The sequence below is a fragment of the Thrips palmi genome, unplaced genomic scaffold, assembly GCF_012932325.1.
Source record: "Thrips palmi isolate BJ-2018 unplaced genomic scaffold, TpBJ-2018v1 HiC_scaffold_11, whole genome shotgun sequence".
Classification (NCBI taxonomy): domain Eukaryota; kingdom Metazoa; phylum Arthropoda; class Insecta; order Thysanoptera; family Thripidae; genus Thrips; species Thrips palmi.
In genome coordinates this window covers 7,560,089-7,582,359 of record NW_023144622.1, presented here as the reverse complement: position 1 = coordinate 7,582,359, position 22,271 = coordinate 7,560,089, and the positions used below count along the sequence as shown (strand labels likewise).

General features: G+C 57.0%; 1 protein-coding gene across 1 annotated transcript in view; it reads left to right on the top strand.

Annotated features, from left to right (window-relative positions):
- Nucleotides 1-22,271, top strand: part of LOC117639576 (laccase-5) — a 45,136-nt gene that overhangs the window by 20,021 nt on the left and 2,844 nt on the right. The window contains exons 2-8 of the mRNA XM_034375390.1: nucleotides 16,837-17,242; nucleotides 17,706-17,793; nucleotides 17,964-18,216; nucleotides 18,519-18,739; nucleotides 19,078-19,282; nucleotides 19,357-19,541; nucleotides 19,639-19,834. Of these exons, the coding sequence (XP_034231281.1) occupies nucleotides 16,837-17,242; nucleotides 17,706-17,793; nucleotides 17,964-18,216; nucleotides 18,519-18,739; nucleotides 19,078-19,282; nucleotides 19,357-19,541; nucleotides 19,639-19,834 (1,554 nt within the window). The remainder of the gene's footprint in view (nucleotides 1-16,836; nucleotides 17,243-17,705; nucleotides 17,794-17,963; nucleotides 18,217-18,518; nucleotides 18,740-19,077; nucleotides 19,283-19,356; nucleotides 19,542-19,638; nucleotides 19,835-22,271) is intronic.

Here is a 22,271-nt window from a genome sequence, read left to right as displayed (position 1 = left end):
TGTTCCCGCTGGAGAGTGAACGCGTTGTCGTACAGGCATTCCGTGACCGCCAGTGAAGTGCCCGACGAGTGTGGACACACACACACACACCACACACACGCCCAACCCAAACTTACTTGTAGAAAGGCGAGCTGATTTGCAACAGCTCCAGAGACCTGTAAAACGAGAACCGTGTAAACGTTCTCATCGCGTCTCACAAAATGTTAAAGATCATTTGTAAAAAAAAATATAAAAAGTCAGTCTGAGCAAAAAGTGAAGGTGTTGCAGTCAGTAAAAGTGCAGGCGGCGCCGAACGTGTGGTTTTGGAATGCAGCGCGCTTTGGATTAATTACCCAGAGCATCCGTGCAGGCGAGGTCTACGTGAGTTGAGCACGCTAGGAGCGTGCGTGAGCGCGCGCGCGCGTGTGTGTGTGTGCGTGTGTGTGTGTGCGTGTGCTGCACCGACGGCAACTAATGGCACGCAAAAAGGCGATTGAAATTGGATCTGCGCTGCCACGCCGTGCCACGCCGCTCGCCTTGGGTCGCTGCCTAGCCGATTTTGCGGCTGCAGCGCGAGTGCACTTTTGGCGCGGAGCTGAAGCGCGCGGCAAGGTGGTCGCAGTGCCAGTCGCCTGATGGACGGCCGCGCGAGTAATCGACGTCACTTCGATGTCTCTCTGGCTGCCACTTCGATAGTCTGACCGCCTTTTCAATAGTCTGGCCGCCACTTCGATAGTCTCTCTGGCCGCCACTTCGATAGTCTCTCTGGCCGCCACTTCGATAGTCTGACCGCCACTTCGATAGTCTCTCTGGCCGCCACTTCGATAGTCTCTCTAGCCGCCACTTGGATAGTCTCCGAGGGGGAAACGACTGAGAAATTTTGTGTACATCGGATAGGGATAACCCCGGTACCCCGGATACCTCCGATTACTCGAAATTCCAGATTCCGTTGGATTGCGCCGGACTTCCCGATTACTCATTCCCCGGATTACCCCACCTCGAATGTCCCGGATTACTTCGAAATTTCTGGTTATCCGGATAGCGGATAACCAATTTGCTGTACATCGGATAACCGAAGTCGTTTCCCCCTCGATAGTCTCTCTGGCTGCCACTTCAATAGTCTCCATGACCATCCTGAAAATCGATGAATTTCACGAAAACCGTCATTAAAATTTCGCCCCATTTGACTAGACAAATCGAAAAGTTTAGACGTGTCCGCATGGAAATATTTCAGTTTACCAAGTCGTTTCGGCGTTCCGTTCCTCCCAGACGGAGGCCTTCCCGTCCGGGCCCGACAGAGCACGCGCTCCTAGTGCAGTCCGCGACCTCGAACGCCTTCTTGCGTAATCCCGCTGCCGGCGTTAGTCAAATCAATAAACAATAATTTAATCAAAGACTGCCAGGTAGTGTCATTGTGCGCGCACCTGAGGTCGCCGGGCAGCCTTCCATTCTCTGCCGGTGTAGCGGTCGGAATGTGGCACCTCGCATGCGCGGCGTGCGCAGCCACACTGTCTCTTTCGCACTCAGGGGCGCGACAGAGACGGAGCGACGCAAGCGACTCTCAGTCTGTGCGGTCGAACGGTGCTTTGGTCGCTCCGTCTCTGTCGCACTCGCGGGGCGTGGCGGGGCGTGGCTAGGCGCCGCACGGGGGTGCGAGAGAGAGCGCGGCAGCCTCGCCTGATTGGCAGCCATCAACGCTTCCGTGTGACACTCCCTGCTCGCGCTGCTCTCTGCGCCGCGGAAACTCGAGAAGTGGACTTCATTAAATCGGCGGATGTATGAAAACGCGGGAAACCTCAAGGTCGGCCCAAGGTCGCGAGGTGGGCAGTGAGCGGCAGGGAGAGTGGCAGGGCCCACCCGGCAGCGCGTCACCGGGGGGCACACTTACCACTGTCTCTCTCGCACTTACGGGGAGTCCCCTATAGGCGAGAGAGAGACAGAGCGACGACTCTCGGAATCAGTCAGCGGCTCCGCAGCGGAGAAAGCCCATTGTCGCTTCGTTAGCGCCACCTAGCGGCGTTCCCAGGGACTAACGCGCTCAATCGCAGCGACAGGGCAGGGCCGGCAGGGCGTGGTGTCTCGAGTCTTTGCCCTGCCGATCCTCCGGCCTTCCGGTCAGCAGGCTGTTGACTTTGCCTGGAGACGAGGAGACGTCCTGCTCGAAATTGATGGCTGGTACACTGTAAATGTCTCACGGTGAAAGGCTGCACCAACATATCATGGTGGAGATTTTCTTCATAATACCAACGAAATTCGTCAAAATATCTATAAAGGCACAGTGAATTCTCAATGGTATGTTACGAAGTCAGCTGCACCACCATAATATGGAACATTTTCACCATCATATGGAGAATCTTCACTGTGCAAAGAGTGTAGCATAGAACCAACCACACCGCTCAGCCAGCGATTCAAAAATTGCATTGGGTATCGGTGCGTCAACTTTGCGGACGGCAACCTAGCCTAAAAAAGAGAACCGAGTGCGTCCCGCGCAGTTCTGCCTCGCGGCCCGTGGAAAAATGCGACTCTGGCCAAAGTGTAGGACCTCGCCGTTGCCTCACTAAGTAGGTCTTGCCGTAATTCTGTGTGTCATCTGGGCGGCAGCAGGCTCATTCCGAGAGGCTCGCTCTGTCTCTCTCGCACTCGTGGGGCGCCCCTAGAGGAGCGAGAGAGACGGAGCGACGGACCGCTGCCGCCGGCCGTTACTTGCAAATCCAGAGACGACGCGAGTCTGGCGTTTCATCAAAATACATTGCATCGCCCGGCAAAAGGACGACTCGGCCGCACTGTCGTCGGGTTGTGAGATGGCGTTGCGCGGCGGGGCCGACAGGCGTAATTAGCGGTCCACCTGCTTATCTCGCCTCTCTCTCTCTCTCTCTCTCTCTCTCTCTCTCTCTCTCTCCTCTCTCTCTCTCTCTCTCCTCGGCGCGGCGCACTCTTTGAACGCAGCGGGCGGCGAACCGGCGGCCGCCCTGCCCTGGCCCTGCCGGCCCCACGGGCGCAATGTTTTAAATAAATAGCTTTCATTACCAGCCGTCCGGCCCGGCCCGGCCCCACGTCGTTCGGCTAGCTTGCGAAAGGCCGCGGCGCACTGAGCCGTCGCTCTGTCTCTCTCGCGCCGACGCGGGACGCGCCGTGAGTGCGACGGAGACGACACTGCTCGCCCTGCAGCAGCACGGCACTGACACGGGGCGGGCCTCTCCTCATCGGCCCCACGGCGTCCGCGGCGTCCGCGGCGTTCGAGACGAATGGAGTGATTATTCAAGCGGGGCGAACCTACGGCCACCCGAGCGCCACGGCCAGCAGACCGATTCCGAGAGTCGTTTTCGTCGCTCTGTCTCTCTCGCACCTACACGGGACGCCCCATGAGTGCGAGAGAGACAGCCATGAAAACGGCTCTCGGAATCAGTCTGCTGGCCGCCCTCGGAAAAACAATGCGTTTCTTTCCACCCCCAGCCCAGAGAGAGAGAGAGAGAGAGAGAGAGAGAGAGAGAGAGAGAGAGAGAGAGAGAGAGAGAAGAAAAATGTGGAAGGCGCTTCCATGGAGCCCCCACGCGGTGTAGACCTACGCGGCGCCGCTCCGCGCTTTGAAGGCCTATAAGGAGCCGCAGCCGCCTCGCCGCCTTCAAGCTCCACGACGAGGAGGATAAGTTCCCGTGCATGACGCTGCGTCGCCCCCGCCCCGCCCTCTCTCTCTCTCTCTCTCTCTCTCTCTCTCTCTCTCTCTCTCTCTCTCTCTCTCACCGGGACGCCACGCACCAGTGGGAGCGAGACGGCGCGACGACAGCACTGTTTGGGCTCAGCCTCCACTCACACACACACACACACACACACACACACACACACACACATCTCTGCGCATGCGAGCGGACAGACAGATACGCACAATTCAACGGCGCGCACGGTGGTGGTTTTCATTAGGAAATAGCGATGCAAATTGCACATTCGCACGAGTCCTTCGCTCGCTGTCCGAACGCCAGCCACCCCCGTCCAGCCGAGGCGGGCCGAGCCGAGCCGAGCGGGGTGACGGAGCGAGCCGAGGCGGGCCGATCCGAAGCCGAGCCGAGCCGATCTGGGGCCGAACCGGGCCGCTCGGAACGGGTTTGCGAATAATAATAAAGGCCCGGGCTGCACGGCTCGGCACGGCTGCATCTCGACACTCATTTTAACGAGGAACGTGCATTCCTCATTAACGCACTTTGCAAACGCTGCTCGCTGTTGTTTTCATCCTTGTTTCGTTGTCGTTTTTCTGTTGGCCCGGCGGCGGCACCGAGATATCGCGCCCATCGAATCCGCTATATCGAATCGGGAGGAGGAGGGAAAAAAGACCTGCACAGACACACTCACGCCGCGACAGGCGCAGGAGAAAAAAAAATAATCAGAACCGCTCTGTTTATCATTATTAAAATGCAGCGGGCAGGAAAGTAAACATGACGGGTAATTGACGCGTTGATTTATCATGACCTCTCGCTGCACGACTCGAAACGGGAAGGGGGCGAGTTAAATAGAGAGAGAGAGGGGGGGGGCGGCTGGCGGCACCGCCACTGGCGACGGTTTTTGCATGGATTGTGTGTGGGTCCTCGTTATGGCGGGAGCGTTTTCACTGTCTGCGCGCCGTCACAGTGGAGTGACTGCGGTGGGGCCGCCCCCCCGCCCCACCCCGCCCCCGCCTTCCCACCCACTACGAGCTGTCCGACAAAGCCAGCCGAGAAAAACTGCAGTGCGATACCGCCTCCCAAAAAAGAAACCCAATTAATTCTCCGCACTTTTGTGCCAATGTCGCAACACTGCTTGGAGAGAGAGAGAGAGACTAACGAGGTGTTTTTTTTTTTGTTGCAGGTGAGACACCTAGGGATTCGGATGTCACGCCTTTCGCTGCCGCCGACCAGCCGGACTACGCGGCGCATCGTGAGTCCGTCCCAAAATGAATGAATGAATGAGTGAATGAATGAATGAATGAATGAGCGAATGAATGAATGAATGAATGAATGAATGAATGAATGAATGAATGAAATGAATGAATGAATGAATGAGTTGATGAATGAATGAATGAATGATGGACGAATGAATGAATGAATGAATGAATGAATGAATGAATGAATGAATGAATGAATGAATGAATGAATGAATGAATGAACGAACGAACGTGGACGAACTGACCGTCGACCCCGCCTTCACAATAGCTTTACGAAGGAGAGGAGAAGGAAATGCACAAACTTAAAGAGAACGGGCGATAAAAAAAATCCCGCAGAAAGTGAGAGAAATGAGAAGGGGGAGGGGGGAGGGCGCAAGGTCAAGTCCCGGCGCCTAGCCGCGCTGAAACCAGTCCACTTGCAGCCGTTGCACAATGCGCCATTGTGTTGTTGTTGTTGTGGGTCCGCGCCTCGTCCGCCGCGTCCGCTTCGTCCGCCATGTCACAGGCCAGCCAATGCGCCGATCTATTTATGACGCACCGCGGGGCAGTCGCGACCTTTCTCGCGGTCGAGGGCGCCAAAGCATCCGACTATTAATTAATTATCACTATCATTATCGTTAATATTGCTGTTGTTGTCATCGTCGTTGTTTTTTTGTTGTTGTTCGATGGTTGTGATGTTGGTTGCGATGATTGTGGTGTTGACAGCGAAGTCGTTGTTGTTGTCGGTTTTTGATGATGATATCGTTCATGTTGATGTTTTTGTTGTTTGTTGTTGTTGTTGTTACAATTTCGGGGCCCGAAAAGTAAATAGGGCAGAGGTAATCTATGAATTATGTACCGCTTTGGGGGCGCAAAATGTGAAGAAACGCTTCCTCGCTGTGTGTGTGTGTGTGTGTGTGTGGCGCAACGTGAGTGCGCCGCGTGCACTGACGCACGAGCCGGGCCGGGCCGTGCTCGCGCGCTACCCTTCGCACGCGTGCGTCTCAGCGCCGTGCCACAGCCGCCACCGCGGTGCGCCGCGGATCCCAAGGAAGTCTGCGTTTCCCTACACGCGAGACAGGGCGGGGCCTGGCGGGGCGCCTCGATCGAACGATATGCGGCTTGAGAAACACGCCCAGCGAGTAGAAGTGTGTGAAAACGGACGGGCTGGACGCGTGGATCCGCGGGGCGGGGCGGGGCGAGGCGCCTGGATGTGTTTGTCTTTCCCGCGCACGTGGCACAGTGGGCCAGAAGACCGGTGGAGGCGGCCGAAACTCCAGACGCGTTTTGAGCTCCAGAGTCGCTAAATGGGGCTCGAACCGAACGTGTGACCCCACCAATGGATTCCTCGTTCGGAGAGCAATCCATTGGTGGGGTCACACGTTCGTTTCGAGTCCCGTTCAGCGACTCTGGAGCTCAAAACGCGTCTGGAGTTTCGGCCGCCTCCACCGGTCTTCTGGCCCACTGTGGGCCGGGCGGAAGCCGACACCGAATTTGATTACCGAAAAGTCGTGGCGTCGCTAGCAGTGGCGCGGGCAGCGTGTCACGCACGCACGCGCACGCGGGCACGCGGACTGGACACGCCCGGAGGCATACGCCCCGAAACGCGCAACGAATTATTTTGCAACGGTGTTAGTTTACTTTATTACGCGTGTTTGTAGACGCCTTGCCTCACCGGCCGTGGCGGCCCGCGGCGAGTGTGAGAAAATGGTGCCACTTTTTGGGGGAAAGCGTAACAGTGCGGAAGGGCCGAGGCGTCGGCACGCGCGGACACTCTTTGAGGAGCGCGGCGCGGTGAGCTGAGGTTACAGTGTAGTGACCTGGCGAGGCTCGCCGTACGCGCCGCCAGGCGTTTGCTCGGCCCAAAACTAGTTTCAGTTCGGTTGAGATTCGCTCCCCGTTGAAACCCGAGTCGCCTATGACGCACCGAGGCTCAGTCACTGTGGACGTACTGAACGCATGCTGGAGGCAATTTTTTCAAAAGCAAATTTTGCCGGGAATTTTCAATATTTTTTTTTTGTTTTTTTAACAGTGAACTTCCTAAGATATTGACTTTCAAAGTGGTCCGGCTGCGCTGCTGCGCACAGTGGTCCAGAAGACCGGTGGAGGCGGCTAAAGTTCTAGACGCGTTTTGAGCTCCAGAGTCGCTAAATGGGACTCGGACCGAACGTGTGACCCCACCAATGGATTGCTCTCCGAACGAGGAATCCATTGGTTGGGTCACACGTTCGGTTCGAGTCCTGCTTAGCGTCTAGAGTTTTGGCCGCCTCCACCGGTCTTCTGGCCCACTGTGCTGCGCTGAGGCGCGTCCCGGCGATCGCGTTGGCGATTTTGATTTTACGTAAAGGCGATAAGGGGTCTCACTTCCGGCGGCCCGCCTCGACGAGCTCGACGGCCCCGGCATCTTCATCTCCTTCATCCTCCCAGCGCTCTGTCTCTCTCGCACCCACAGGGGAAGTCCCGTGAGTGCGAGAGAGACAGAGCGACGAGAAAGACTCTCGGAATCAGTGCCCTGCACTTCCGGCGCACGATCCGGCCGAGCTCCTGACCCAGTCACCGCTGGCTTGAAGCGGTGCGGCGCGGTGCGGCGCCAGAATGGGGACAACGAGATGTCTCCTTTCCACCCTGTCAAAAACAAAACCACACACCGTTTCAAAAAAAAATCTTGAAAATTAACGGGCAACTTTGGGGAAAAAATTGCGTCCGATCTTCGGAAAACTCCGAAACCTCCAATGTTTCTATTTTCAATGAGTTTCCAGCAGGTATAGCACAAAAAAATTCTTCTAGAAACACGACGAAGCTTTGGAACACACTTTCGGGATTTTGCAATTAATTTTTAACAGTGCAGTGGCTGTCGCGCTGTCGCCGGCTCGGCCAAATGTTTGGTCGTTGACTCGTTGTATTTGCGCGTGCCGCCGCTTCGCCGCCGCTCTGCCTACTGTACTGGCGCACTGACACACTCCGGCAGAGCGTCCTCAAGAAAAAGAAAAGAAATAAATGTCGGTGAGTCACGCGGTCGCGGCACTGGGCCGCCTCAACGCCACCTGCTTCAAAAAACAAAAACTTTTACTGCTGCGCGATAAAAGTATTTGTTTGGCTTTTACGGTTGCTGAACCCGCGCGCGGACGGTGATAGGAAGAAAGTGAGCGGTCGGTCGGGAACCTGTCGGCCGGGTGGAGTGTTTTCCCAGTGTAGGGGCGCGGCCCGCGCGGCCAGAGTGGACGGACTGTCTCCTAAACGGAGGTCTCCATCTTCGAGCGGCCTGCCCTGCCCCCTCTATCGGCCACTCGGGTATGGCAGGCGCGGATCGAGGAGCGGGGAAGGACAATAATTGTCAGGGGTTCAGTCAATTATTGAGCCCCCTTGGCCTCTACATACAAAAAAATGACTTCTTGGATGAAAAAAATAACTTTTCTTGTTTTTTTTTTTTTTCAAGGAAATTTTTTTTATCCAAACTTTTTCTTTTTGTATGCAGAAATATTTTCTTGTGTTCAGACTTTTTTCTTATAAAAACTAAGAAAATCAAGAAACCATTTTTCTGGGTGTAGATAACCGCCTGAAAGGTAGGCAAAGTCACACTTTGCCCTGGCAGTAGGCAAGAAGTGCTATGTACTTCGCCCCTCCCTCAGGCCGGCTCTCTGGATCCGCCACTGGCTGCCGCCCCTCGCTCCGCGAATCTCACAGTGCACACACCGTGCGGACAGTGTAGCGTTTACCGGGCACGGACACCTTGAGCGTACACGCCGTCACATCGTTTACATAGCGCGGGGAACGCCCGAGGCAGCGCACCGCCGCGTACACTGTGGGAGTCCGTTCGACTTGCCGGGTCGGACAACGGGCCAAAGTTAAGGTCACGAAGGGCTGAATGAAACATGATAAACGGGCCAAATTTACTATTTTCAATCAGGCTTGATGATTTGACTTTGAACGGGCCAAATTTAACATTTCCGGTGGACCAAATTGAACGTTTTTAACGCTTTTGATACAAATTTAGTGAAACGGACCAAATTTAACCATTTTAGCGGGCCATTTTGAACGTTTTTTAACAGTGCCACGCCTTCCCGCGTCGTCGGGATGCTCGAAGCACGCATGCCCGCGGCAGGCCGCAGCTCGGTTACATGGTTTGTTCCGAACCCCTTTCACCGCTGCAGTGGGCTGGACACGGAATGGGGGTCACCGCAGTACAGTCCACGGTCTCGTACGCACTTATGCAAACACGCGCCCCTCGCCGCGCGTACGCATTACCTGCTACCGCACATTAAAGCAAGATAGACTCTATTTTTCTTTTTTGTTGTTTTTTTTTTTCGTGAAATCCGAACGTTGCATGGTTAATTGCCGCTCGGCCTGAGAACCGGGCGGCGGCGGCGGCCCGCGCGTGTCCGCCCAACTCGGCTCCATTCAGAGGCAGGCAGGCGGACAGACAGGCAAGCAGACAGACAGACAGGCAGCCATGCGCCGCGACCGCGAAATTTCTCACCTTTGGCGAGGCGAGTCGGCGCCGTGATGGTGATCGTTTGCTTTGCGGTGGGTCTGGTCTGGCCGGCTGGGCTGAACCTTGCTGGACTCACAGCAACCTTCCACCAGTGAACCCTGCCCTGCGCTGGGCCGGCCTAGCCGGACTAACCTTCCACCACTTTCAACACGCGGAAAATTGCATCCCACATTAATTTCCGTGGTTTACTGTCGATGCCTTTGCCTTGGCAGACGGAAAGGTCAGCGTAACATGCACGCCGTGGGTGAGAGAGAGAGAGAGAGAGAGAGAGAGAGAGAGAGAGAGAGAGAGAGAGAGAGAGAGAGAGAGAGAGAGGCACGTCGGCCAGACTGCACGGCGTGGGACGGAGATAAGCGCAATGCTGGGCGGCGTGGCGTCGCCTCGGCGATTCCGGAGGCGCATCGCTTCGCATTGCATTCCACTCCACTGCGTTCCGTCCCGAGACGGTCCCGTTTCCCTGTTTTGGGGGAAAAGAGAAATTGCGCGATCATTGCCAGGCCGACTGCACCGCCAAGGCACCGCCTTGCTGCTTGCCATGCACGGCCCGACCGGCGGCGTTTCGGGCAGGCGGTGCCTTGTCGTGGAAACCAAACAGTCGCTCTGTCTCTCTCGCACTCATGGGGCGTCCCGACGGAGCGACCAAACGGCGGCCGGCGTGCGAGTGACACGTCCTACCCAGTGTAGTGGCCTGCCGGACACCGCTCTGTCTCTCTCGCACCCCTACGGGGCGCCCCGTGAGTGCGAGAGAGACAGAGCGACGAGTGAGCCTGCAGTGGCGTGCCGTTTCGGCTCCTTTATTGCTCCGGATGAGGGGCGCAGGGTGGCTGCAGGGGACTTTGCAGCGCGTCTCTCTCGCACCCCTGCGGGCCGCCGCTCGAGTGCGAGAGAGACAGAACTCCTGAGCCGCTAGCGCGTCGCCGGGGTGACTCTCACAACCCACTTCCCCCCTGGAAGCCAAAACAAAAAACAAATGACTCGATAATTCAAGACTTTACAGTGCACCAAGTCGTCCCGAGGCGTTACCCGTGTTCGCACCTCGCTCCCGCCTCGAGTAAGGCTCAATCGCCGTAAAAAGGAAAGGAAAAGAAAGACTCAGTCGGGACGGGTCCTGCCAAATGGGCCGACGCCCCGGTCAGGTTCAAGATCAAGGCGAAGCTCCGGCCGCCCCGCCCCGCCCCGCCAGCAACCTGTCCGGTCCGTGCCATTTCTCTCGCCCGATCCGAGAAACAATTCCGTCACGAAAAGAGCGATGGTGGACAGGACACCGCCAAGAACCGATTCGAAAACCCAGAAGCGTGCCAAAAAGTCCGGGGTGTCGGCACTCAGCTTTGAATTTACAACTTTTTTAGAAAGAAGTGTTTTGAAGTGGCCTCCGCGCGAAACGCAGGCAGCTTAACAGTGTCTGAGTTTCGAGGGTCCACCCTTGAATGGCAATTTCACCACGCATTGGTGTCATTTTCACCAGAGCTCCATGGGCGTGACAACGATGTCCGAAACTGGTGTGATGACACTCTTGTAAGGAAATTCAGCCCTCGTCACCTCGTGACAGCCGAAATTTTGACAGTTCGGCCCTCCGGAGTCAAACGGCCGCATCGCTTTCCACCACACCGGAATGGGGAACAAACTGCGCGATAGACCCACTGCCAAGGAAAGTCCAGCAGCGCCGGTCAGCAGGTTTCGACCGAACGTCTTTTTTTCTGTCTTTTCTTTTTTTAATTATAAGTGTCGCGCCGGGTCCAGATCGACAGGTCCTCGCGGCGCGGCGATTGGGAATCGGAATTAGCGGACCACTTTCGCGGCTCGACGGCGTGGCGGCCTGGCGGCCAGGGTCTAGTTCAAGTCCACGCGTTCGCTTTTTGTTGTTTCGATCTCCATCTCGGGCCGAGAGGCAGCGGTCATTGCCACCGCCACCAGTCTCGTCGCTCTGTCTCTCTCGCACCCCTGCGGGACCTGCGGGACGCCCCGTGAGTGCGACAGAGACAGAGCGACGCGAGACGACTGTTCGGAATCCGTCTGCGTCTGCAGTGTGTCGCCGTCGAGAGCGAAAGGACGGCCGGCGAGTCGCGGGCGCGCGTCGGACGGCTGGCTGGCTGCCTGATTGACTGGCTGCCTGCCTGCCTGCCTCGCTAGACAGAGCGGTGCTATTCCCGACCGTCGATCAGAAAAGGCGTTGGTGTCCCATACAGAAAGCTTAAAAAGAAAAAGAACTTTGAAAGTCTAAAACTTTGCCAATTAACTTAAATTTTTCCTAAATTTGCTGTGTTCCAATGTTGCTGTTTTCGAGACCTCACTTATTTTTCGGTTCAAATTGCGCCTATCGGTGAGGCCTGGACTAAGGACACCGACTGGAAGAACAATTGAGACGTCGTAATTATCACTTATGGTAGTAATTTCGGCATTGTTCGAGGTTGGGTCATAAGGGGCCTCGTCAAACTGCCCAAGGTGTCGTGGCGTGGGCGGCGCGCAGGACGCAGGGACTCGAGGACCGCGACAATTGCCCCTCAGCGAGTAGAGTGGAGCGCAGAGTACGAGACTGGGGTCAAGCCGCTGCCTATGTGTGCGTGCGAGTGTGTGTGTGTGTGTGTGTGTGTGTGTGTTGTGTGTGTTAAGCCCTTCATGCTCATGAAGAGGCCGCCAAGCATGAAGGGCCTAACGCACACATGCGCTTTGCTCACGCACACGAACGCACTAACACACACACACACACACAAGCGCGCGCGCACACACACACGCACTGGTGCAGCTGCAGCTAGCTGTCGGTCCAGGCCATCCTAGGTGCGGGGCTACTCCCGTTACGAAATTGTTGTGAAACTCTTTTCTCAGACAAGACGCCGCACTTGCCGAGAAAAGGCATTCATCCCGAGAGAGAGAGAGAGAGAGAGAGAGAGAGAGAGAGAGAGAGAGAGAGAGAGGGGGGGGTGAGGAAGTGGACGTTTGAGCGTTCGTCGAGGTGATGTGAGCCGAGTCCTGTGTGACGCTGTGACACCCGACGAGACCTGCCCGTACGAGAGACGGACAAGAAATGCAGGGAAACAGAACACTGGTAAAAGTAAAGCGTAACGTGTCTATGTTGAGTATAGCATGGAAATTTTTGCTTGAAGACGTTACGCTTGAAAATCAACATAGACTAGAAATTGCCCATGCATTTAGATAGGGGGAATCTTGGCGGATGAGCCTGTTACGCTTGATTTCAAGCGTAACCTGATTACGCTTGAAAACAGTGGGTAATGCTACGCTTTAGTTTTACCAGTGAAATGCGGGAAACAGCCAAACTTTAAAAGAAAACCGCACGTGTCGATTTTCCATGATAGCACTGGAAACATTTGTTGTCCCTTTAAAATATTGAACGACATTTACATCAAAACCCCTATAATTTTTGACAACAATGTCATCAACTGGTTTGTTTGACAACATTCCTGTGAGGAAAATTGGCCTTGAATCCGTGGGAGCCAATAAGTGAGAATCAACATTTTCGCAGTGCGCTGGCGTTGAAACTGTTCACCCATGAGGTTCAGGTTAACACGAACGACGGCCTTACTCCACTGAGTGCGTTGTTTGTTGTTTGGCAGCGCTACTTGCTGAGAAAACGTACGACTGTCCGCGCTCACCTGGTATTTATGAAATGTATCGGAGATGTCGAAGTGTCCATGTATTGCGTGTGTGCGTGTATAGGTGTGCGCGTCCGTGTGTGTGTGTGTGTGTGTGTGTGTGCGTCTCTCATTACGAGTGGACAAGGGCACCGACACACACGACCGCTGTCTCCGAACGCTCTGCACCGCTCGGCCACGCCGGCCCCCTTCCCTTGATCGGTGCGCTCCGCGTTGCTCCGTGCTCGACGTCTGCTCCGTGGACTAAAGGTTACCGCTGCGGCCTGCCGGACAAGGTTGTCCTCCAACCGCCAATTGTTTCCGATTCCATTGAAAAATCTCACGCCGCGCCACGCCACCTGCTAAGCCTCCAGGGCAGTGTGAGGAGGGCGCCGCATTGTGAATGGCCGGCGTGGGCAGGTCCGGCCAATTAGAATACGACTCACGTCTCTCAAGTTAAAAAGAAAACAACAGGGTTTTTTAAAAATACTTTGTTTTGACACAAAAATATTTGAAAAACATAGAGGAATTGCCAGGTGCCATGTTTGTGTTTTCCATTTTTCCTGTCCGTTCTTTTTCCTCTTGAACGGATCCGATAACCTCGAGCGAAAACGAGAGTCGTTTTCGGCGTGGGCCGCGAGGAGAGCATAGCGGTTCGAGGCGGGAAAGAAAAGTGGGAGCAAATAGGCGAGCACGCCGGCTTGGCGGCCGGCAGCGCGAGGCACTGCACTGCGAGGCACTGCACCACCTCCACACCTGCATCCGCCAATACCGGCCGGGGGGGGGGGGGGGAGGGGGGGGGGGCTGCCTTGGCCTGGATGCTGCACGGACTGCACCGCGCTCTGCACTTGTCTCCCCCGCATTCCCTTCTTTCTCTCTTTCTTTCTTCTTTCTTTCTCTTTCTTTCTTTCTTTCTTTCTTTCTTTCTTTCTTTCTTTCTTCCTTTCTTTCTTTCTTTCCAGCTGTTTTTGTTCTTGTTGTTGTTGTTGATGATGATGATGATGATGATGATGATGATATGTTGATAGATGATGGTGAAATAATTTGAGCACCCCGAATGCCTCGCGAACGGCCGCCCCGCCCACCGCGCCCCTTGCTGGCCGCTGCTGCGGACTGACTCCGAGAGTCGTTCTCGTCGCTCGGCTGTCTCTAGCTTCTATGACGCCCCACGAGTGCGAGAGAGACAGGGCGACTCTCGGAGTGAGTCCGCTGGCCGGTGCTGCTGGTGGCCGCGGGCGGTTGCATGCCATTCCTTGTCTTCATCTACTTGGCTCACTGGTGCGGCTGCCTTTACGAAACGTCGGCCTGCATGAGACCTTCCCTTATCGCATAACCCTCGCTCAATAAACACGCACGTTATGTGTGCACTGGCAATTACAGTCTGCCACTGGCCGGCCGCCGTTAAAGAGGACAGTTAGGAACGGGAGCGCCGACGCACCGGCCGTGGGTGTCCGCATATCGAGCCTCATCCAAAGGATTTTAAAGTGAAGAAAAGAAATTTCAAGTTAAAGTGAAAAAATGAAATTTCAAGCTAAAGTGAAAAAATGAAATTTCAAGTTAAAAGTGAAAAAATAAAATTTCAAGTTAAAGTGAAAAAATGAAATTTCAAGAAGTCAACTTGCGTTTGCCGCTCCTCGTACTTAGTCGGACTTGTTGAGTTGGCGCCCTACAGTGTGGCGCCTTTCTCACCGCGCCACATTCTAATCCCCGCGAAAAGCTCGCTTTTCGCCCTCCAGTGTGGTGTCCGCGTGTCCGCGCGTCTGCGCGCGCACAACATTCTCATACCTATTCTTCGGCCGCCTCTTCCCAGGACGAGTCGGCGGCGCACCGTTGTTTGTATCACACTCTCACTCCTTCACACTTTTTCTAGTCGTTTTCCAGCGCGGGTCTTTAACCTCTTGTTTGCGTCTCTCTCTCTCTCTCTCTCTCTCTCTCTCTCTCTCTCTCTCTCTCTCTCTCTCTCTCTCTCTCTCTCTCTCTCTCTCTCTCTCTCTCTCTCTCTCTCTCGCTGCTGTCTCGGCGTTTTGAAGTGACCGCTCCATCCGTCGGGCTGGCGCGGCCGGCGGGGCTCCGGATTGACTTTTTCGCACCTGCCGCCAGATTCACGTTCAGATTGGCGCTGACAGGCAATCGGGCGCGCTCCCTTCCGGTTTGCCCGAACCGAGACAGTCAAGACGCCGAGACCGCTTACTCATTGTTGTCGTCAAAATGAGCTTGTCCCTGCCGAGCGATTCATCAGTCTGTCTCTCTCGCACCCTTGCGGAGAGCCCCGCGAGTGCGAGAGACAGAGCGACGAAGTGGCACGGCTGCGATCGCCGCGATCTGATGATGACCGCGCGCCCTCGGCCTTGACACCACCGGCCGGCAGGTCGGACGGACGGACGGCCGTCGCCTCACTTTCTTCCATCGTCCCGTCTCCAACGACCTTTCCCCTTCATCTCCTCAAAAACAACAACAACAACAACAACAAACAGATTTAATCCACGGCGGCGTATGTCCTCAAGGGAAGCCCCTGAAGTGATAGTTGTCATCGGCCTGTTCTCAAAAAGGTGTCGTCAACGACAGAGCTCCGTTGATTTTCATGGGTTATTCAAACAATGAAGTAAAATGGCCTGATTGGCGGATCTCTCACGACACATTTGAGCAGATCTCGCCGGTAAAAATTTCTCGCGCAACGGGACAACGACGTCACAGTCGTAAAGTTGGCCGGTGGCGGGACGCGGCGGGACGACACAGTACGCTGCATCGCGAGGCGACGCGGCGCGACGCCGAGATTCAATTGATTTTCTCGGCTCGTTTCGTCTCGTCTCGTCCGAGCCAGACGGTTGCACTCCTCGGCTTGGGTTTCCCCACAGTCCTTTATTGCATCGCCGCATCGCGCCGCATCGCCCCGGCCAGAAGAAGGGCGCACGGACGGCGCGGACACTGGCCGACGACGACGGCGCGACGGCGGCACAACGGCACAGCCCGCCTTCCCTGTTTCAAGTCGCTCCCGACGACGAAAGCGAGAGTCGGCCGCACAGTGGGCCAGAAGGCCGGTGGAGGGGGCCAAAACTCCAGACGCGTTTTGAGCTCCAGAGTCGCTAAACAGGACTCGAACCGAACGTGTGACCCCACCAATGGATTCCTCGTTCGGAGAGCAATCCATTGATGGGGTCACACTTAGTTCCATTTAGCGACTGTGGTCTGGAGCCCAAAACGCATCTTGAATTTTGGCCGCGTTCACCGGTCTTCTGGCCCACTGTGCGACGAAAACGAGAGGCGGCCGGAGTGCCGGAGCGCCTGCCGATCGGAGGGTAGGCAGCCCGCTACACTGCTCTGCGCAGCGTGCCCGCGCTACTGCCTACCTCGCAGGCGGCGTGGTCCCCTTAAGTGTCTTGTTCTCATTTTAAGAGCCCCCCCCCCCTCGCGGCGGCCGTCGGACGTTTCGAGACCGCGGCATGACAGCCGCAGATTGGGAAGGCCGTGGAAAAGGGCAAGAAGGACTAGTTGATGAAATTAGATTTACGGCTTCGGCGCGCTGCTCGCTCCGAACTACACGTGCACGCTGCCTCCGACATGCCGAGCCGAGCCGAGCCGGACCGAGCCGGGCCGAGCCGAGCCGAACAGAACCGAGCAGTGCGTATTTCATGGTGCACGTCAGCGAGCAGACAGGCGACAGGTCCTGCCACAACACAACAGGTGCCTGGGCGGACTCCTGCCACTGTCAAAAACACCACATCGAATCGACTGAAATGAAGTTGGTTCCTTTGGCCATGTTATGCCAGCAGTCGGCATAACTAAAACTCGCCGTTGAAGGGCGTTTTGACTTGATTTTGTTTCCAGTGTGGTGGACTGCCCCGCCGAGTGAGCTTGTCCTGATCGGCGTCCTCCTTGTGTTGTTGCAGATAGCTCGGACCAGTCCACGCAGGCGGCCTCCTGGTGGCAGAGCCCCGCCGACCTGGGCGCCGACAACCCCAACCTCTTCAGCTCGACGCACGGCCTGGTGCAGACTCACCCGCTGGTGGCCGGCGCCCCGGCGCCCGCCGGCCTGGACCCGCTGGCCTCCCTCAACGTGGTGAGGAAGAACCCGCTGGTGGGGCCCGCCCCCGCCCCCGGGGCCTCGCCCGGCCTCCAGCCCGCCGCGCCGCAGCCGCCCAGGAAGATCGACGCCCCCAAGAAGGGCCTCATCGAGCTGGAGAGGAACCCCAGCCTGTCCTCGCCCGAGGAGTGCGCGCGCGCCTGTCGCGAGGGCGAGCCGCCCAGGACGTGCTACTACCACTTCACCGTGGAGCTGTACACTGTGCTCGGAGCGTGAGTACACTATCAAATGATGATTAGCCTCGGAACGCTGTCAAAGTGTCGAAAATCAAATATTGCCGACTTTGGGCGGCCACTGCGTCCAATTTAGTTGCGGTCAAAGGCCTCCCTCAACGCCCTGGTACTCTTAAGACTCTATTCTTTCATGCCCCGCCTCGGGAAGGCTTTGACCGCAACAAGTTTGGGAGCAGTGGCCTCGCAAAAATGGTCAAACAGCGAATGAATCTTCGAAAGTAGCCGTTTTCGCTGACTTTGGGCGGCCACTGCGTCCAATTAAGTTGCGGTCAAAGGCCTCCCTCAACGCCCTAGTACTCTTAAGACCCTACTCTTTCATGCCCCGCCTCGGGAGGCTTTGACCGCAACAAGTTTGGGAGCAGTGTCCTCGCAAAAATGCTGAAAAAGTGATCGAATCTCCGAAGACGGCGTCAAACTGACAGAGGCCGTTCTCTGCCCACAGTGCGTGCCAGGTCTGCGTCCCCAACGCCACCAACACCGTCTGGTCGCACTGCCAGTGCGTCCTCGCCGACGGCGTGGAGAGGTGCAAAATGCTAGATCCTCAGTGCCGTCAACACACCGTACTTCATGCTGCCGTCTGCGCCCAAGCATCCACAGGTCATGTGCGCAGCAGGCTCTGCAGCGTGAGGGCTCTTCGCACGAGTGCCCCCCGCACCAGGCAGTGGCAGCGCACTCACGCGGCGGCCGTGGCGCTTTGCACTTGCAAATGCCTCACCAAACGCCTTCTCCTTTTTTTCGCCAGGTGTGCCAAGGCGACAAGATCGTGGTGGACGTGGAGAACCACATGGAGGGCATGGAGCTGACGATCCACTGGCACGGCATCTGGCAGCGCGGCACCCAGTACTCGGACGGCGTGCCCTTCGTCACGCAGTGCCCCATCCAGCAGGGCAACACGTTCCGGTACCAGATGGAGGCGGGCAACGAGGGCACGCACTTCTGGCACGCGCACTCAGGTCAGCCAACCGCAATTTTAAAAATTACAAAAATAAATCTGTTTGCTCGGGCTAGCCAACCGCACTTGAAAATTATAAAAATATATGCACAGTCAGGCTAGCCAACTGCAGTTAAAAATTACAAAACATAAAAATTCTGCACACTCAGGCTAGCCAACCGCAGTTAAAAATTACAAATAAATTTCTGAGGAATTAAATCAGCCAACTACACATAAAATTTTACAAAATTAATTAAAGTACTGCACACTTTGGCCAAACCTTGGGGCCTGTACTGTACTAAGCAACTCCGTCAACTCTGCCAGGTCTGCAAAAGATGGACGGTATCTACGGCAGCATCGTGGTCCGGCAGCCGCCGTCGCAGGACCCCAACAGCCACCTGTACGACTTCGACCTCACCACGCACGTCATCATGCTGTCCGACTGGATGCACGAGGACGCCCTGGAGAGGTTCCCCGGCAGGCTGGCCGCCAACACGGGCCAGACGCCCGACACGCTGCTCATCAACGGCAAGGGCCAGTTCCAGGTGAGTGGTGCGGCGGAGCGGCGCACAGTGGGCCAGAAGACCAAGACCGGTGGAGGCGGACAAAACTCCAGACGCGTTTTGAGCTCCAGAGTTGCTAAATGGGACTCGAACCGAACGTGTGACCCCACCAATGGATTGCTCTCTGAACGAGGAATTCATTGGTGGGGTCACACGCTCGGTTCGAGTCCTTTTTAGCGGACTCTGGAGCTCAAAACACGTCTAGAGTTCTGGCAACCTGCGCCAGTCTTCTGGCCCCAGGGGGAACAGAAATAGAAGCACCAGCGTCCAGCCATCGCCCTGCTGCTCAAATCGCGCAATGACTTCCTCTCTTCCTCCAGGACGCCAAGACCGGCTTCAGGACCAACACCCCGCTGGAGATCTTCACCATGACGCCCGGGCGCCGCTACCGCTTCAGGATGATCAACTCGCTAGCCTCCGTGTGCCCCGTGCAGCTCACGGTGCAGGGCCACTCGCTGATGGTGATCGCCACCGACGGCGAGCCCGTGCACCCCATGCCCGTGGACACCGTCATCTCCTTCTCCGGTGAGCGACAGAGGCGGCAGGCGTGGCCCCGCGAGTGCGAGAGGGACGGCGTGAGAATGTTGTTGTTGTTGCAGGCGAGCGGTACGACTTCGTCATCACGGCGGACCAGCCCGTGGGCGCGTACTGGATGCAGGTGCGCGGTCTGGGCGAGTGCGGCGAGGCGCGCGCCCAGCAGCTCGCCATCGTGCGCTACGCGCGCGGCCCCTACCAGCCCCGCACCACGGCCCCCACCTACGACGTCGGCCTGCCCCAGGGCATCGTGAGTGCACAGTCCTACTCGTCTTCGTCTGCGGATCCAGCGACGGCTCTGCCGCCGCGCAACGCACGCACATCTCAACAACGAAATGGCTTTGCAGGTGCTGAACCCCCTGGACGCCATCTGCAACACGGACCGCACCGACGCCGTGTGCGTGAACCAGCTGAAGAACGCCAAGCAGGTGGACGAGGGCATCCTGCAGGAGCGGCCGGACGTCAAGATCTTCCTGCCCTTCCGGTTCTTGTTCTACACCCCCGAGGAGGTGTTCGAGCCCCACACGTACAACAGGTTCCTCGGTAAGCTGCAGACTGCGCTCTCTCTCTCTCTCTCTCTCTCTCTCTCTCTCTCTCTCTCTCTCTCTCTCTCTCTCTCTCTCTCTCTCTCTCTCTCTCTCTCTCTCGCACCGCTACGGGGCGCCCGTGAGTGCGAGAGGGACAGACGGTTCGACTCGTCTCGTCCGCGACGACCCGGAGACCTCGGGGCGGCTTTGTTGACCCGTGGCGACGTGCACGGTGCAGCGCGGTGCAGGCTCGGTACGGGCTGGCCGCCCTGCCGGCCGCCGAGGTCATGCCGTGTCGTGGCACTGGGGCGCCGCTCTCACGCCGTGGCTGTTGCAGCTCACTGCCTTGTCGGAACCAGATCTTCATCGGCAGGGATGGAAATGAAGGCTCGCGTCATTGCGTCAGCAGTCTGTCTCTCTCGCACCCGGGAGGCCTGCAGGGCGTGAGTGCGAGAGAGACGGAGCGCTCGCCGGAATGTGTCACTCGCCAGAGAGCACCCCCCGTCGCGGTGACGTCGGTTTGACGTTGGCAAAAAGAGAATCCGCCAAAATCGATCAGTGGGGCCCGCGAGGCAAGACCTTTAGCCATTCCTTTTTGCATGGACTCGTTGCCCTGGAGGCGGATCCAGGGTCCTCTCAAGCCTCTGCGCAGTGGGCCAGAAGACGCCGGTGGAGACGGCCGAAATTCTAGGCGCGTTTTGAGCTCCAGACTCGCTTGACAGGACTCGAACCGAACGTGTGACCCCACCAATGGCTTCCTCGTTCGAAGAGCAATCCATTGGTGGGGTCACACGTTCTGTTCAAGTCCCATTTAGCGACCCAGGAGCTCAAAACGCGTTTAGAGTTTTGGCGGCCAGTGCAGGTCTTCTGGCTCACTGTGGTCGCAGCCAAGCGATATAACCGCAACGAAGGTTTTTCCCGTTCCGAATGCAAGCCGCCTCGTTCTTGACCGAGGGTCCGAGGCACGGCGTGCAGGGCATGCAGGGCCCCGCTGGCCTGGACGCGGCATGAAAAATGCCGAATGGCAGCCGCATTGACGTCACTCGTCATTTCGACCACAATCGCACGGCGTGCGGCGTGCCTTCCTGGGAACGTGTGCGAGGCGGGGCGGGGCGGGGCGGGGCGGGGCGGGGGGGGGCCATGCAGTGAAAGCCATCTGCATAGCGTGTTGCGCAAGGCGAAGTAAGGCGTCTTCCATCCCGTGTCCAGCCCGTCGCTGGTCCAGATAACCGCGGACACCGGCCCACATTCCGCGCCCCGCCCCGCCCCGCCCCGCCCCGCCCCACCCCGCCCCGCCCCGCCCCGCCCCGCCCCGCCCCCGATGGCGAGGCGGAACCGCAGCGGATTGATTCGGGCCGCTCGTCTGCCTGCCGGCTCAGGGCCCTACCGAGACCGCGCGCGCCATCTCCATGCGCTCGGTGCGCTCCACACTAGCTGGCTGTCGGCAAATTTTAGCAGACGATACCTTTACTTCGATCGAAACATACCAAAAACTACAAGACGCAGGTGTCAGCTTGCTTTTATTGTTACCCACAGGGAACAATTTTGTGCATTACCAAATCTGCAGCCAAATATTGTAACCAGCCAGTAGTCACAAAGCTGTCACTAGCTGGTCACAATTTTTGCCACCAGATTTTTGGTTAGGTGCAAAATTGATCCCAGTGTTGGCAACGAAAATGGTCCACAGACGTTTAGTCTGGTCGATCCTCTCGGTACGCTCGGTAGTACGCTCCGGTGCGGTGAGTACGCTCGACGCGCGCGACCGCATGGACCGCATATTAAACAAGCGGTGCGATTAGCGGCGTTATTAATGCGGAAGGGTGTTTGCCTTTACGATCGGGACGTGCGGCTGCGGCGGCTTTGTCGCTTCTTAAAAGCTTCCATGACGAGCAAAGCAGACTGGATTCGTAGCATTTTGCCATCCTTGCGCGCCTTGTTCTTGCCTTTGTTGTTGTTTTGTTTTCTTGATTTGCTGTTTTCCTAGCAGGGGTGGTCCGCGAGGCCTGCAGCGTCACTGTTGAGGGCGACCGAGTTCGGTGTTCCCGGGCCAGTAGTCCGATCCCGCACTGCAATTCCGTCTCTCTCGCACCCGTGCGGGTCGCCCGATGAGTGCGAGAGAGATGGGCGCGGCATGTGGTATCGCTCTGCTGGCCGCGGTCGCGGCGCCGCGGCTGAGACGCCTGTCGCGGCACGCACAGCCGCAGCCTTTTGCAGCCTTTGCAGCCCTTTGCTCTGGGATGGGTTAACCTACTAACCACGGAACGCGGGCCGCGGCCGGACTAACCACTAACCCAGCGACCCCGCACAGTGCGCCAGAAGACCGGTGGAATCCCGGACGCGTTTTGAGCTCCAGAGTCGCTAAATGGGACTCGAACCGAACGTGTGACCCCACCAATGGATAGCTCTCCGAACGAGGAATCCATTGGTGGGGTCACACGTTGGGTTTGTCCCCT